The 16,762-nt window shown below is 40.9% G+C and overlaps 1 protein-coding gene across 1 annotated transcript in view; it reads right to left on the reverse strand.

Annotated features, from left to right (window-relative positions):
• The window catches only part of CHD7 (chromodomain helicase DNA binding protein 7), a 118,728-nt gene that overhangs the window by 31,819 nt on the left and 70,147 nt on the right, over positions 1 to 16,762 (reverse strand). Inside the window, 8 exon segments of the mRNA XM_036829850.1 lie at positions 3,455 to 3,710; positions 4,917 to 5,060; positions 9,212 to 9,388; positions 10,600 to 10,843; positions 11,193 to 11,314; positions 11,397 to 11,534; positions 12,976 to 13,059; positions 16,305 to 16,419. Of these exon segments, the coding sequence (XP_036685745.1) occupies positions 3,455 to 3,710; positions 4,917 to 5,060; positions 9,212 to 9,388; positions 10,600 to 10,843; positions 11,193 to 11,314; positions 11,397 to 11,534; positions 12,976 to 13,059; positions 16,305 to 16,419 (1,280 nt within the window).

Here is a 16,762-nt window from a genome sequence, read left to right on the forward strand (position 1 = left end):
CAACACCTACCTTCTAAGTCATTACAAGGCCGAATTTTCAAGTTTACCAGTTAAAGATTTACCTTGATGCCAGATTTGTAAATATCAATCAGAAAATTAACTGGAAATAGGTTATGGTAAGCCCAAATACACCGTTGGCACTGCCCTAAAGTCCTGAGTTTACATTTAAAAGTGTGTGTGTGTGTGTGTGTATGTGTGTGTCAGAGACAACTTGAAGAAGTGTGGAAGTCTGTTCCCTTAAACAGATGGTCACTGTGAGGGCAGGAGCTGCAATGTTATCTAGCTATATTAGCAGCAAACAAACAAGAAATTATTTTCTTTTTTAATTTTCCTTATTTACTTATTTAATTTATTTATTTATGGGTCTTCATTGCTGCGCGGGCTTTCTCTAGGTGCAGCGAGCAGGGGCTACTCCCGTTGCGGTGCACAGGCTTCTCATTGCAGTGGCTTCTCTTGTTGAGGAGCACGGGCTCTAGGCTCGCGGGCTTCAGTAGTTGTGGCACATGGGCTCAGTAGCTGTGGCCCACGGGCTCTAGAGCGCAGGCTCAGTAGTTGTGGCACGCGGGCTCTAGAGCGCAGGCTCAGTAGTTGTGGCGCACGGGCTTAGCTGCTCCGCAGCATGTGGGATCTTCCCGGAACAGGGCTCGAACCCGTGTCCCCTGCATTGGCAGAAGGATTCTTAACCACTGCGCCACCAGGGAAGCCCAAGAAATTATTTTCTTTTGCAGATTACCATTTTCTCTCTGAAATTCATTCCATCACGTGAGCTCAGTCTTGTCTTCTTTCTGCCCACGGTTCTCCACCGCCCTCCCCCCACCACCAACAGAGGATGCGTAAGTCGCCCTGAACCATCGGGGCCCCTACCAAGTCTTCAACATAATTTTCACTCTCACATACAGTAACATACACTTACCTGCTCAACTTTTAGCGAGAAAAACAACAACTAGCAACACTTACCAAGCGTTTATGGTCGCCTAACACTGTTCGATGCTCTTAAGTAAAAGTCTCAGTACATATTAGAAACATTTCTCATTTATGTACAGTTTGTGTTCTACAATCACTTCTAATTTTTCTTCCGCTTTGCTGATGTTATCGCTCTCAACCTACACAAATAGCTGCTTCTCTTGTCCACGATCACAGAAATGTTGTGCTTTGTTGAACTGAACTTTCATTTGACTGGGGCTGCTTTGCTCTGTCACAACCAACTCAAACGTCAGTTTAATTTTCAAAACTGAAAGCCTCCTGTAACTGCTCGATAAATGAGTGTGGAGCTGGCGTTGGGTCAGTACTTCTGTCCTTCCTTCTCCAGGTTGTGGATGAGAACAGACAGTCCTGGCCCTGGGGCAACCTCTGAAACACAACCTTTACATGGGTCCTCTGGGCAGCGTAACACCCAGTGCGTCCAGGCGTGTATTTTTTTTTTACTATAATTTCCCAACGTGAAGGCATGTAGGGATGCCTGCTTAACAGACACCTTGTAACTTGCTGTCAGGACAGAAAAGCTGACCTCGAGGTGTGACCAATCAGAACGGCCATGGATCCACACCTGGGAAGTCCTCAGAACCTCTGCCAACAGCGAATTACAGAAGATGACCCTGGACAGCCATCAGCCAGGGAGGAGACCCCCGGGCAGTGGTTTGGGGTGGGCTCCCCCATTTCACAATGCTCAAGGCACGTGATTAGCACGTAAACTGACAAGGTAAACTGATGGGACTAGGGCGGATTTCTACCAACCACTGCGGAGACATTCCTTTCCCACACTTCCTGCTGCAGCATTTCAGCTTTTGTTTGTGCCTTTTCTTTCTCCTTGGAAGCTACCGTGCCTCATTTTTTTTTTTTTTACAGACATTAAATGAAAAAGTGTGTGTGTCTCTCACGTGTGTGTGTCCATGCACCAGAGTTTTACTCATACCATCAACCACCACATCAGCCCCAACTCCATCTCCCCAGCTCAGGACCAGGCTGGTGACACTCACCACAGTGGCCTCACAGGCTCTTAAACACATGGCGATCAGCAGGCTGGCAGCATTAAACAGGCAGTGATCACACATGATACTCTCTTTAAAGACCAAGCTACAAGCGCAAAGTCTGAACAAGACATCCACTGATGTCACACCACAGCCACGACCTCGTGTGCCGTGTTGAGACAGTTCCAGGTCGGGACTACTCTGTCGTTTAGTAACTGCACCTTCGGGAGGTGAGGTGGTCGGTGGGTGTGTGGTTACGCAACGGGGAGAGATGAGGAACTCTTTAATTCAGCTGCACTTGAACCTCACGGAGTGTGACGATGACAAACCTGGCTTTGCTCCTTCCCCCCCGGAAGGAGCCTAACTGAACCGCTGGCCAGTTGTAAGTGCACACAAGCACCCTGATTCAGCTGACCGTCACTTTTCTTTAACCCACATTAACTCCGGCCTGGACTACAGCAGTCGCCTCCTAGCGGGGCTTTCTGCTTGTATGCCTTTCCCTACTCCCGTCCGTTTTATACCACGGTGCCAGATCAATCATCCTGAATCACATTTCTAATCATTTCCAAGCTTCACCGAAACTCCACGAGCTAGCACCTGGGCTTCCCACAAGGTCCCACTGTGTCTAAGGTTCACTGTCCCACTGTTTCTTACGCGTCCTTCACACCTTGGGCAGGTTCCCCCCCCTTTGTTCTCTTGCCTCCTTCCCTTTGTTCGTGTGATTACATCAGTCTAAATGCCCTTTCTTTTTCTAACCCTGACTGACAAAATCCTTGTCTCAATGCCATCGCTTTCTAACAGCTTCCCTAATCTCAATCCCTCACAAACTGAAGGTTCTTGTATTCCCCAGAGTATCTTACACAACACAGGCGTGAAAGCTTTATTCCTCTAATGATTTTTGGAAGGGTATGATACAGGTTTTTACTCATATCAGTTCATAACACTGTCAATTTAGTTAAGAAAACAAGAAGACCACGAAGCATCCGTCAGCACCAGGAACCAACTATTATCAACGCTCGATAACCTCTCAACTCTTAGAGAATGGATGCTAGAGGCCTCCAGACTGCAAGAACTTTTCTCCCATCAAAGTCTTGAGACAGCTGACAGCTGCCTCTCACCCCAAAGGTGCTCTTTAACTTCTCTGACCTAAACACACACACATACAGAGCAAGGAACCCTCAATCAGGGGCTAATTTCTCTTTAGCTGTTACCATGTTTGATGACTTCTAGCCACCAAGCACCAACACCTCCCTTCAAGGGGTGAGATGCAGACACAGGAAAGGTGAGCGGAGGTCCTGCTTCAGGGGTCGGTGGGGACAACGGTCCTGGCACCCTCAGCTACAGAGAAGGAGGCTTTGTGAAGAATAGGAAGATGATGAAACCCACACTGGGATGATTATGAACCATAAAATCATCAGTCTGGAGGGAGAAAAGGATTTCTGGGGTTTTGACAATTACTGAAACAAGGTGCCAGGCGGGCAGCTTACCGTTAATAAGGTAGGGATGATTGCAGCACTTCCGTAATTCCATCATAGTGTTTAAAAGGTTGGGTACGTTAGCTTGACCACCACCTTTGGAAAGAAACGTAAAATTCTTCTCAAGGATGGCTCGGTAATATTTCTTCTGAATGTTTGTTAGCTCGACTTCGATGATCGTTTCTTCTTTGGGGGCCAAGTTCTTTTCCACGTCCTCTTTGAGACGTCTCAACATCATTGGCTTTAGAATAGCCTGGAGTTTTTGCACCTAAAAAAGGACCTCAAGTAAATACCGGTATCATGACTTCTTGCATGGTAAAACATATACTAACATGAAAAACCACGATTCTCTTATTTATTTACCCTTCATTTTCATTTGTCAAAGCCCAGGAAGGGTATGAAGGCACTGATCTTACATTACAGATCTCATAACAGAAGTGCATGAAGGTTGTGTAGCCAATTTCCGATGGGCTACTTTACTTGCCCAGGAGTCCTGAACAGCCAGGAGGCTTGAACGGTACAACACAGCAGAAAAGAACCCCGCTTATTCTGTTAGTTTTCCCTTCTGTCTGTCTTAAGCCTTTGCGATGATGAGGAAGGAAGAGACAATGTCATGGGAGTGCCACACTTCAATTCTCTTCCTTTCTAGAAAGAGCTGATAGAAAGTGTGAGGAAGCCAAGGAGCTATCCGGTCGCTGCACCAGTGAGCGTGCTGGGACGTCCCTCTCTGTTCTCTCTTCTGTTGACCGGCAATAGGGTACCGCACACCTGACAGCTCTTATTTTAAGAAAAGCAAAACAAGACAAAACAGACTCCACTTTGAACTAAGCTAAGAGGTTTCAGACAGTAAGTCAGGGGAGGGGGCACATGGAGACCAAGATTTCAAGTGTATCTCCGTGTTTATCTCAAATACAGCCTGATAACCAACACCAACATAACTCTTACGATGTATGAAATAACCGACCACTTTTCATAGGCAATACCATATTTATTTCTCACAGAAATCCTGCAGGGTAGTTAGCACCCATGTTTCTAAGTGAAAATATGTAGACTCAAGAAAAGTAAGCAATGTGACCAAGTAAGAAATAAGACTAGAACCTCAGAACCCCAGGAGGGAAACGGCTCGACAAATTTCAGCAGTTTCTGACACGACACCCAAAAGCATACATGGCAAAACCACCAAACTCAATAGCACAGAGGCTGAAAAGTACATGAACAGGTATGGAACCTCTCTATGAATCTCGACAGCCCTTCCGGAGGGCAAAGGGACAAACAAACCAATCAGAACACCACCTTAACGAAGACTCAGAATGTCCAAGGAAAGGGGGTGTAAAGCTCACCTGTCTACTGAGGTTGGGGGCAGGGGGGAATGGATATAATTTACATTTTTAAATGGTTAAATCTTAATGCTCTGCCCTTTCGGGGGTTAATCTTCAATTACGTGACTGAAATACAAAGGAGACTTGGTAAGTACCTGTTCTTCGGTTTTCAGATCACCAAATTCTTGCATAAAGGTGGTTTCCGAAGGGAATCGACCTGGTTCCAAGAAATGAAGCAAGCTGAAGAGCTCTTCCACGGTGTTCTGGAGCGGGGTCCCTGTCAGCAGCACTTTGTGTTCCTACAGGGGTGCGAGGAGAGCGACTGAGCAAATCATAACAAAGCGCATCTCTTAACACCAAAGTCTCTCTCGATACAGGCATTTTCCGACTTCCACTCACGAACGCTGAAATTCAGCACCCACCCTGCATAAAATACAGGAATTAGATCCGAAGGCGGAGATGCGAGAGATGTGGTCTCTGCTTCAGATAGACTCCCGGACCCCGTAAACGTGTCTTCCCGTTTTGTTTTTTCCTGGGATTTTTTAGGTCCCAGGAAACATTTTGGTGCCGTGGCTTCGCAGGTCCCCTACATCTTGAGGCTTCTTTCCCCACCAAAGTTTAAGGTTTTTCCTCAAATCCCTAGGCTCAGACAAAGCTCGCGTGCTTCTTTCTGCTTTCCACACCAACAGGGCTCCCCCCCTCCCCATCTACTTCCTGCATGACTCACTTCAGAGACAAAAGAAGGTCTTCCACAGGCAACAGCACATGAAAAACTATTTTCTTCTACAAACATTTCAAACTAGCAAAGAGGTCAGCTTGGTTTTAAATACCACAATCACTTTTTTTTTTTTTAAATAGATGCTATTTCTAACTTTGTCTCCTTGAACCAAGGTACGTATTTCTTTAAAGCAATTCTTCCTGTTTACAAGCTCTTTCTCCAGCTTTCCTTATGCATTTGTACCCTTGTCCTCATACTTCCACGTATCCGACATGGTGACCAGTCTTAACGACGGTGGATTTATTAATCTGAAGGGCCTTATTATTTTCTACTTTGGCCATCTGGTACACAGTCCAGTTACTAAAGCTGTTTCAAAAAGTGGCTACACCTTCTAGGAGGTTCAAAAGCAATATTCTGACTCAACTGGAAGTCCGATAAGGCTTGGCTGCCGAGCGGAGAATATGTGCTCAGTAAACACTGGATGGTGATACACCTAAGGGCATGCTCTTTTTCTCAGTACCTACCGTGTCTTATCTGTCAATGGAGTACTTTGAAAGCAAGGTGAAGCAGTTCAATTTGCTTTTATTCTTCCTTTGCTCCCTTTTGAATAAGAGGTCTCTGATTCAGGAAGATACACAGACCATCATCATCTTCCAACTCATTAAATCCATAAAGAGTAAGAAGCTTGCAAATCAATTCAGGATTTTCTAACGTATAACCATACTGGTGAGTAACCTGGGCCATGGTCCCTGACATATTCAAGTCCAAAATTACTTTATCCAAGAATTGTTTAAAATATTGCCATAGATTCAGGAAAAGAGTTACTGCTGTGGGAGAGTTGTGTTGGTACTAAAGATTGTCTCCTAGTTTTTTTATATCCTTTGTGACCAAGTGAAATGCTGAGCCGCTAACCAAATATCAGTACTTCAGAAAAAGCCTTTTAAGTTATTAATTTCAAAATTAACTTATTTGGAGGAAAAAAAAAAGAACTTCTTTTTTATGCTGCTTCCCCTCAAGGTCTGTTTAAAACCAGTTACACTAAATGATTACATATATGACCCTTTGGTAAGGCTGCATGGGTAGCAAAACAAAACCAGGTTTCCCTTTGAAAGTAACTATTATGTAACATACAATTAATATACAGGTGTCACAAAACGTCAGGTAAGAGATGGGCTATCAAGCTTATCACCTCCAAGCTCAACTATGTCAGCAGCTAGGCTTTCGGCTTGAAAATGTTACCATTCTTTTTAGCTCTGATGGAGTGGCGTCCATTTAATTTCATTTCAGCAGAGTCTTTAATTTGTGTGAGGCCTCCTGACAATGGAAGATGAGATAACAGAATCCACGAAGAACTACTGCCACCTCCAGAGAGTCCCCTCCTTGTCCAGAAGGGACAAGGAGATGGCCCTGCTTCCAGGGCTCCCGTGGAGGACAGTGGGGACCGTAAATGTCCCTCATCCCAGCATCTTCACAAGAATTTCCTTTGTGATGGGAGAGTTGAAGACATTCACTGGTCCTCCCTTTCTCAGAACGCACTTAAAGATAACGCGAATCACTTCCATCATAACTGCGTCTAGTGCACGTAACAGCAGTTCCCTGTGACCTGCTCCATAGCTGGATATAGTTATTATTTGCTATTTTCACCATGACTTACTCTAGAAAAGATGAACAAAAAGTGGCCAGTGTATAAGTTCTCATGATGGATATTTTAAGTAAGGACTTAAAGACCAGGCAATGAGCTGCTCAGAACTGGACAAATATAATTATATTCTAACTCTGAACAGTAGTAATGTGTTCCATCTAGAAAACAACTCTTGTGAAAGTAAAGATTCTTGATCATCAGAAAAAGAATTATTTTGTTCATTTGTTAATCAGAGCTTCCCACGGTGAGACATGAATGAGTTACAGGTATGCCAAGTCCTGGGGGCAGCCGGCACGGCTGTGACAGTCAGGATCCCAGGGCCGGTCACCTGCAGTAGTGGCCAGCCTTCTCAGCTTACCCCAGTATGATATACAAATGTCATTTCCTATATGTGCCATTATGTGAAAATGGTTAGGGAACACTGCAATATGTAACAGAGAAGTTATCTGGGTAGCAAATTCTAATCCATCAATGAAGTGTTACTATAAACAACAGAAAATCCTTTGAAATCTCCCAGCGACAATTAGGTTGTTTGATGTTGACAGTTAAACGAACTGTGCTCACCAATGAAGGGCTGTTTTGCCGTAAGAATCCACTACCTGGGAGCACAGACACTAATAAGAGAAAACAACTGAAATAAACTCAGATGACAATCTAAGTCTTCAGGAAATGGTGCCATAACTGTGTCTTATATGGACCACTGTGAAGGTGGGTCCCTACTCAGAAGACGTCGTTAGATATTTCATGAGAATTAATGTTCACCTAAACATTAATAGGTTTACTTCAATGTAAGACTAAAATATCACCTAGAGAGACCAAATACAGCCACAGAGTTTCCCTTTTCCATATGCTTATTCATGTCTTCAAGACTGTTCACCATTTACAAGTGTTCTAATTTGTTTTGTGGACTGAACACCAAATAATACAAAACTGCTCTGAGAAAGGTCTTAAGGATGGGGAATCCCATCCTAAATAGGATAATTCAGTCAGACTTTTTCCTTTAAACAAAACTAGATTTTTGTTTGTTTTTAATTAAAAGAATAGCTGGCTGATCCAATCCCCTTAATTTAGGAATAAACGAAGCTGCTTCAAAGAACCAGCTGCAACAGAAAAGCTTTTAACTGTTCTTTTCGGTGGTACCAGTCTTCAGTAAGAAATTTACAGCCGTGAACATATAGCATATTCCTTCCCATCTCAAACTCTCGATTAACAAGAGATCAAATTAATCTATAGAAGTCAACATTAAAGGGATATTTTAAATCTTTTTGTATTTTTAAAAAGCTCAGCAAAACATCCAAGACATGCTAAATAACAATATCTTCGCTTCTTAAATGTACATTAAAAATAAAAACAAGTGATCAAAACCCACCTTGTAAACTATAGAGTGAAAAGAAACCTGAGGATGACTGAGTCATGTAGTAATTTCTGCTAGAAAATCATACAGCAGTGTGGAAAGGAAAATCAATCAAATTCTACCACTTCTACAATATGTTTTCCTATGATACTCCTACTGAAAAAAAATCTAGAAAAATCTAATCAGGAAGCCCTGACTATCCCTTAGGAAGCTGGAAGAGTATGGGATAGACATGTCTAAAATTCCAGATCAAACTCAAGGTCTTGCAATGCCCCAAACTTCTAAGTGATTGCATGAACTGAACCAATTCCAGATATCCGTTCAACTTACTGAGAACTTGCACCTACAAGTCCTCCTGGCCCCTGGACGCCAAAACCTACGAGCCCTGGAATATAACTGGATTATCATCACGGAGCTAACATTTGGCCCAACAGCTTATGAAACGGCAGTATTTACCAACAAAAGGGAAAAGCAAATACTGGAAACTCATTTCAGTGAAAATACCATGACTATCCTCTGCTGTGATACAACTGTGCAAAGACACCAGCCAACAGCGTGAGAATCAGGAAGACAGCAGCCCCTTCTAAGTCACTGAAAGCGCAGGAGCATACATCACAGTATTTGACAGGCTTTGCAAACACCCTTCAAAGGTATCAGTCAGATGCAGAGCAGCAGGAGTACCGAGTCAGTGACAATTCTACTCGGGGTCAAGGGAAGCGCCAACATGACCACTGACCAAGTCCATCAGCTTGAGTCCCTCCAACAGCTTGCAGTTCCGATTCTTCAGCCTGTGGGCTTCATCAATGACCACGCAGCGCCAGGGAATATTCCGCAGCTCAGGACAATCGGTCAGAATCATCTCAAATGTAGTGATGATGGCATGAAACTTATAGGACCCCTTTATCACTCGACCCTACAAGAACAACTCTGGTTTATTACTTAGCATTAAAGATTACATTAATAACTTTAAGGATGAATAAATAGCATAAAATATATGTATTGATCCCCTTGGGGACATCTTTTTTCTAGGTAACACTTATACTTTGTTTTCAAGGTGTTTTGGAGGTTTTAAGCTCTTATGGTACAACAAGAGTTTTAAAACCTTACCTTTTTCAAGGAAGTCTGAAAATTGTTAGTAAAATTTCCAACCCAATTTCCTTACAGATCACATGCAGTAAAGAGTCACTAAGTGTGCCCATTCTAGTTACATCCTAGAGACTCCAGAAGGCGAAAGGCCAAAGAGATTATGTACTAAGACAACTTTTTAAAACCGTTTTTACTTTTTAAAACTTTTTATTTATTTATCTAAACTTTTGTAACTTGCTTTTTACTTTTAACGTGCTAACACGAAAAGAACATTCAACTCAGGACAGAACTTACAACAATTCCCCAAGTCTAAAGATCAACACCAAAATAGATTTTAGTTTTTTTCTCCTTTAAGTATTTAATTGTAGGTCAGATTTTACACTCAAGGTAAACAAACATAGAAAACAAAATTCTGTCCTATTCCCAGCTATAGGACTTCCATTTACCACCTACTGCTTAAAACTATTTTAGCATATACTATTTATTCTTCTTTCTTTGTCATTTATAATGCTTCACTGTCAATATCATAGGATAATTGCAGACAGGTAACTAAAATGAGTTAAAAATCACAGCAGTTGCTACTAAGAGCCAAAGTATAAATTCTCCCCTTTGGGTATATTTCATTCAATGTACCAGTTAATACTACATACCTAATGTTTTTCACTTCTAGTAACAATAAATAACACAATATTCTTTCCATTCACATTTAAAAACTCCATTTTTTGTTTCGCTTTCTTCTAGGGCTTGCAAAATAAACCTAATTAGCATATCAACACATTAAATGATTTTTAGCAGTCATCCAAGGTAAAACAAAATTTCATTCATTCTAATAATTAGAATGACCAAGGCTATAAAAATAAAGAGCTGCAAACAAAAGATGTGGAATTATAATACAAACACAAATTGGGTAAGAAATCTAAAGCAAATTTCTCTATCTGCAAAGTCTAGACCTCCCCTGCCAAAGGCCTGAGACCATTTTAACATCCGACGCCTTAAAATGTCTATAAGCATAAGGACCGCCCGCCTGTGATGCTTTACCTGGGGATCTTTGAAGTACATTTCATACAACTGAATGGTCCGACGACTAGCTTGACTCCCATGATACACAACCACGTTCAACTCTGTCCAGGTCCGGAATTCCCTTTCCCAGTTGGGGATTGTGGACAATGGGGCAATTACTAAAAAAGGGCCATGGATTCCTTTCAAATATATCTCATAGAGAAATGTAATGGACTGGATAGTTTTTCCCAAACCCATTTCATCTGCTAAAATGCAGTTTCGCCTTTGGGAGGGAAATAAAACAAGGAAACTTTAGTAAGTATACATACAAGACAGTGCTTTCATACTCATAAATGCATGCCTTAGATGTTCCCTTAGATACAATAAAATACAGTTTCAAACAAAATGCTCTAAGACATAAAAATTATTTCTACACACTTCTAGCAATCTCTATATTAATATGTGTTAAGTAAACAAATATTAAGCATACTTCCAGTGTTTGCTTTTTTTTTTTAATAATTTCTATTAGCGAGTTAAAATGTTAAGCTATATTTGATCAATACTTTACATAACGACAAAGGAGCTACTATAGGCTTTTTTTTTAAAGTGAAAAAAAACCACGTTTTACGTACATGTTGTACCAATTGAAAAGTAGCCAGTTTACTCCCTCCAACTGGTATTCCCTGAGTTTGTTATTGTTTTTATACTCCCTGGAACTCTCCGATTTCTTCCAGTCATCAGCAGGAGGTCGCTCCTGTTTCAAATATAGTAAAAGTCCCATTAGTGGTTTCTCAGAGACCGCATACGTTAAAGCCACCGCCACTCTCCCTCCTTACCACGCGCTCTGTTTCCGGCTCCCGGGACAGCAGCTTCTCAAACTCTTCGATCTTGGCTTGGTCTATGTCCTGCCTCAGCTCCCACGTGCTGTCTTCATAAGGCAGTGAGCACCACTTCACCAGGTAGTGAGTCACAGGCTGGGCCGGGTTTAAACACAGCACAGTTGGGTTCATGCTCTACCACACTTACCGACAGACAGTACCCCACACACAGTGAGACGGAGCTGGGAGAAGTTTTAGAACTATGGCCACTGAATGAGGAGTCCTTAGTTACAGAGTCTCAAGTCTAAACTGGAAATAACATTATTGAATATTATCAGAACAAACTGATTTTTATCTAAGCCACTGGTAAGTCATGTTCAAAAGCCAAAAAAGTATACAGACATAGCTAGCAAATAACAAAGCTGAATTTAAGCCTTATTCTTATCTGTGCAAATCATCGGGCGTCTGATTCAGACTTATACGGTAACCCATCTTGGTGTGTTTACATATTTGCCTAACTGGCTACTTTCTTAAAGAATGAGAAACAGACTTCAATTTATTAGGATTTCTGCCTTCTTCTTAAAGAGATACTATTTGCATGCTATCACTTTAAAATAATGTGTTTGAGCTCTAGAAAGACTGCAGAGCAAAATATTTTGGATAACGCAGATCAATAGGACTTCCTTTGTCTTTCTTCCTGAAAATATTTTGGTTTGTTGATCTTCATCTCAGGACCAAGGTACACTGACCTGGTTGTGATGTTACAAACATTTGCTGTACTAGGTAAATATATGATGGGAAAAAAAATTTTTTTTTAAAGTACAACTTAGCAAAACTAGAAAGGTAAACATCATGTTACAGACACGATCTTTGAAACATCATGGACCTCATGATACAGAGTTTGGAGTAAAATGGGAGTTCACTGCAGACTCACTAGACAAGCAAGATCCAAACACTTTATAAAGTTTAATTTACAAGAAGAAGCTAAGAATGACATACCTCATGGTGGGTGGGCATATACTTACTAAGACACAATGCTCAGAAGTCACTAGACTTGTCTTTACTCTTATGCCCTACCGACTGTCCTTAACAACCTCGTAGGGTTCTGCAAAGCAACCTGGGCATGCCTAGACTGGGATCTCATAAAGAGAAAGATTTTATAGTATCTTCTGTGCACCACACTAAATGAGGTCCATCAGCTTCACTAAGGACATCCAATGTTAATTATCTTTGAACTGCATTCTGCTATAAGAGCACTCTTAATTTATAAGGGAAATTCATGCTACGTAATAGATTTGTACCAAAATATATTGAATCCTTTATTGATCATATCTGGAACTGTGCAAAAAATCTATTTGCTTCACACTGAAAACTGATTTCTTTTAAAAAGCTCTCAGACTAAATAAAAAACACATTTACAGTGATTATTAAGTCCTAAAACTAATAGTAAGTCAATAAATTTCAGTTAAGTTTAGAGCAAGTGTGTCATAACCCAAGGCCCTGACCAGAACCAGATCTAGGAGTCCACAATCATTCTCCATAAACACACATGAGCTCTCTGAGTCACTGGCTCCTAATACAAATGATCTTCTGTTACCTCTCCCCGGTCATCTGTGCTACGTGCAAAGTCCATGATCCGGTCAACCTCCACGTAATCTGGATTAAAAAGCTCATCTTCAATCTACACCAAAGGAAAAAAAGTTAAAATGTTTATTTAACTCCTGAGAGTAGACACTATTTCACTTTTCATCAGGCAATAATATCTTGGGTCACAGCAATACAAAATTTATATTTGTTAAGTTCTATTATATTAATTGAAATGCTACAATTTAGCAAAATCACTCCCCATGAGGAAATCAGACTTCTCAGACTTTGTTAACTGGGTCTTTTAATTACTGTGTGAAACCTTTTTACTGTGAGAAAATGTTTAAGAATATTTTAAATGAAGTGTGAAATTATAATTCACTAATGAGCAATCCAAAAGGCTTATGGCACGCAATGCATTTAGCATTCTTGAAACCACAGCTTGCAATGAAGACTCAGAGCCATGCACAGTAAGTGCTGTTGGAGTCTCATAACTATTGGAGCTGTCTGATGCCTTATAGCATCATTTGCAGAATGTTATTCAAAAGCTAAAAACGCTGAGACCAGTGAATTCCATATTTTAGTGTGAACAGAGCTTATGATGTTTGGTTGTCTTTGCCAATCAGTATTAGTACCTCATTTGAACACAGTCTTGGCGTTCATCTAAGTGTTCTAATGATTTATTTGTACTGAACATAGAGCATTTGGCTAAAACTCTTAAGGATAAAGAAATGAGGCTTAAAAAATTGGGTTCTTTAGCCAATAGATTAACCATCTTTACAAAACTAAAGCAATGTTGCATGCCTGCAAAGTTATCTCACGTAAAAGAATAGAATGCGGCTCAAAAGGAAGTTACAGACTAAGCCATACTTTAAAGAAGTCAGAGTCAGACAAGTTAGAAAAGAAAAGACACATTATTACGTGTTTCTAGAGATTCATTTATCAGTAATATAACTTCATTCAAATGCTTTTTTGCAAAGATGTATTACAAGCCACTTAGATACTGTTTGTGTCCCCTGAGTTGCAGGTTGAAGGGCCGTTTGGTCACAGTCGGCTTGAGGATAACAAACATTCCCTGGGCCCCTGGGCCCACTTATAGCACCCAGTCTGGATGCTTTGAACTGTGAATTATAAAACAAAAGCCAGAAATACCAGAGTGTGTTTCAACTGCCTCAGGCCTTTACACAGAGTTCATGACTAAGGCAAAAAAAAACCTTTGAAATGTTCCGTTAATTTAAAATGTTAATGTATTAAATGCATTGGCTTTGTCAAAGCTTCTAGACTTAGGTACACAATATCTATGTATTATTCATATAAAGCATAAACACTAGAACTTTCCATAAACTAGGCTCTTCTGATAAAAGCTCTAAGACAACTTGTTCTTAAACAGAATCTTTCATTACTGAAATAAAATCCTTAACTTTACTCCTAAACACCTTTATCCTTCAAGCGAGTAATCTATGCCACCATGCATGTGACATAATTTCCAGTTTTGATCATCTTTTTGAGTAGAGATTTTAGTTGCAGTGACTTAAAAGGAAGCCTAAGGTGAAACAGAGAATGCAAAAGTGGTCATAACTAAAAATCCCAAAGCAGCAGACCATGGGGTACCTGAAGCCAGGACCATCTACGGGACATGACAAACAGTGTGTGTGGTGAGCGGGGGTTGGGGGGGTGTGGGTGCGTGTGTGTATATAAGAAAGAAAGAGGGGAAGAGAATTGGTATCCTCCTCTGTTAACCTTCAGATCACCTTTTCAGACTCAAGTTTATGCTACTTCCATTCAGGACAAAACTTGAGCTCTCTAGCTGCCAAGTTACCAGCAAGATAATGTATTTCAGCCTTGGTACAGGTGATTCCCAGAGATAGACTCACAAAGGTAGACTACACACACCTCGGGCCGGGCCCACGTCCCTGAAGTGCATCTGACTCCAAGAAGCACAGATAAATTTAATGAGCAGAGCCATGACTGAAGGACCAGGGTGGGGGTAACCACTGTACTCTTTCCTTTTCCTAACACAGATGCACAGAAACATCAGCAGAACGTACAGTGTCTCTTGCTAGGAGGAAGCTGAGGATTTCAACTTGCCCAATATCACAAACATTTAACTCCAGTTTCATTAAGGGGCATGAAAAACAGAACTTCCTAGTATTTTCTCAGAACCTGTCCTTTCAAAGAAAGAATCACCTACATATTCCCCAGGACATGAGGAGTGAGTCCCATCCAAGCACCTCCACCCCTTGGCACTGACCACTGCAGGCAAGGAGGCTGGTGCTCGGTGACACGGACACATCTGTCTAGTGGAACCCCCTCCACCTGCTCTCCCATCCAGTGCAGATTTTACAATATGCCTTTCGGGGCGTGGAAATCAGATTCCAGGAGAACCCAGACTTGTCACCTGAGAGTATAAGGATTGACTCTATGACATAAAAGTACGGAACTTTCTTCTGTCCCCCGTTCCCCCATCTCAAGGGGATGTGTGTGAAGGGGTCGAACAAGGGGTCGGTGTGTGTGAAGTTGGTCGTGAAGCAGGTATTATTTTCCATCAAATTTCACACTTCTTTACAGTTTGCATTCTGTTAACTCCCTTATGGAGAGGAAAACAAGTCAGCCAATTTAGTCTTTCAATGTGAAGGTTTCTCTTTTATCTGCTTGAGGCTGTAAGTGAAAGCAAATTGGTGATCACAAGCCCAGGGACCCCAGGAAGCATTCTGTGAGAGCATTTTGTCAATGTAACTGACTACACTGGAGGGGAACCTGGCACTTCTTAAAATATGCAGGACTTCTTCCCTGCCCTAGGTATGGGTACCTTCTCATCATAATTGATAACCTAGGATAAAGGGGGGGCAGGCAAAGGTATTAGAATATTATACCAACTCCTGTACCATAGTACGTAATCTGTGAAAAGGAGTTCAGTGAAAACTCTCTGTAATTAGGCACTGACTTGAACAGAAGAAATTTGTCACAGAAAGAAACTTTTATATCCTAGAACTTATACTTAATACTCACTGTAGCGTTTTCACCCTGCTAAAATCTTAATAGGACTTTTGCCTACTTATTTTTTTCACTGTCTACTAACTGTATTTTCATTACAAGATTTAATCATACCATCATATTTCCACATAATATCATAAGGACCAGTATCTTCTAGAACTAAGCAACAGGAAGAATGAGAAATTTCCTGTTTACAAATTATTTTAGCAATAACCAGTTACCAATATGCAAGTAACAGCACCAAATGAGGCAAACTAGTTTTTCTTAATAATATACTGACCTAAAATTCAAAATTCAGAACATTTTAAAAATGTAAATGCTTTAGAAAATTAACCAGGTTTTCCATACCTCTGAAAGGAATTTGTTCTGGCCCTGCTTTGCCTTAAATCGTTTAATCTTTTGCTGAATTCTCTTATCTTTTTCCAGATCTTCTACAGATGCCCATTGACAATGAAGATAAGAGCTAAAAGAACAAAATAATATACTTGAAACAGGTAGAAAATAATTAATCTTTTATTATACATGTTCATCATCATTCCCCCCAAAATCAACTAAACAGATAATTAACATAATAACCTGTTAATTACTCACAGAGGTTGCCAAGCCACGTTCAATGTAACTACTAATGTTTGAGAATAAGAAAAGAAAATCAATAATAATGCCTAAAATTTGCCTTCTGTCCTGGGCCTGCAGTTTCTCTTACCCACCTCCCATTAAAAAAAAAAAAAAGAAAAGAAAAGAAAAGGACCTAGTAACAAGCTGTTTTCATAAGTGAATGGATTACACTTCAATACAAAACAATTAGC

The sequence above is a fragment of the Balaenoptera musculus genome, chromosome 17 (assembly GCF_009873245.2).
Source record: "Balaenoptera musculus isolate JJ_BM4_2016_0621 chromosome 17, mBalMus1.pri.v3, whole genome shotgun sequence".
Lineage (NCBI taxonomy): Eukaryota > Metazoa > Chordata > Mammalia > Artiodactyla > Balaenopteridae > Balaenoptera > Balaenoptera musculus.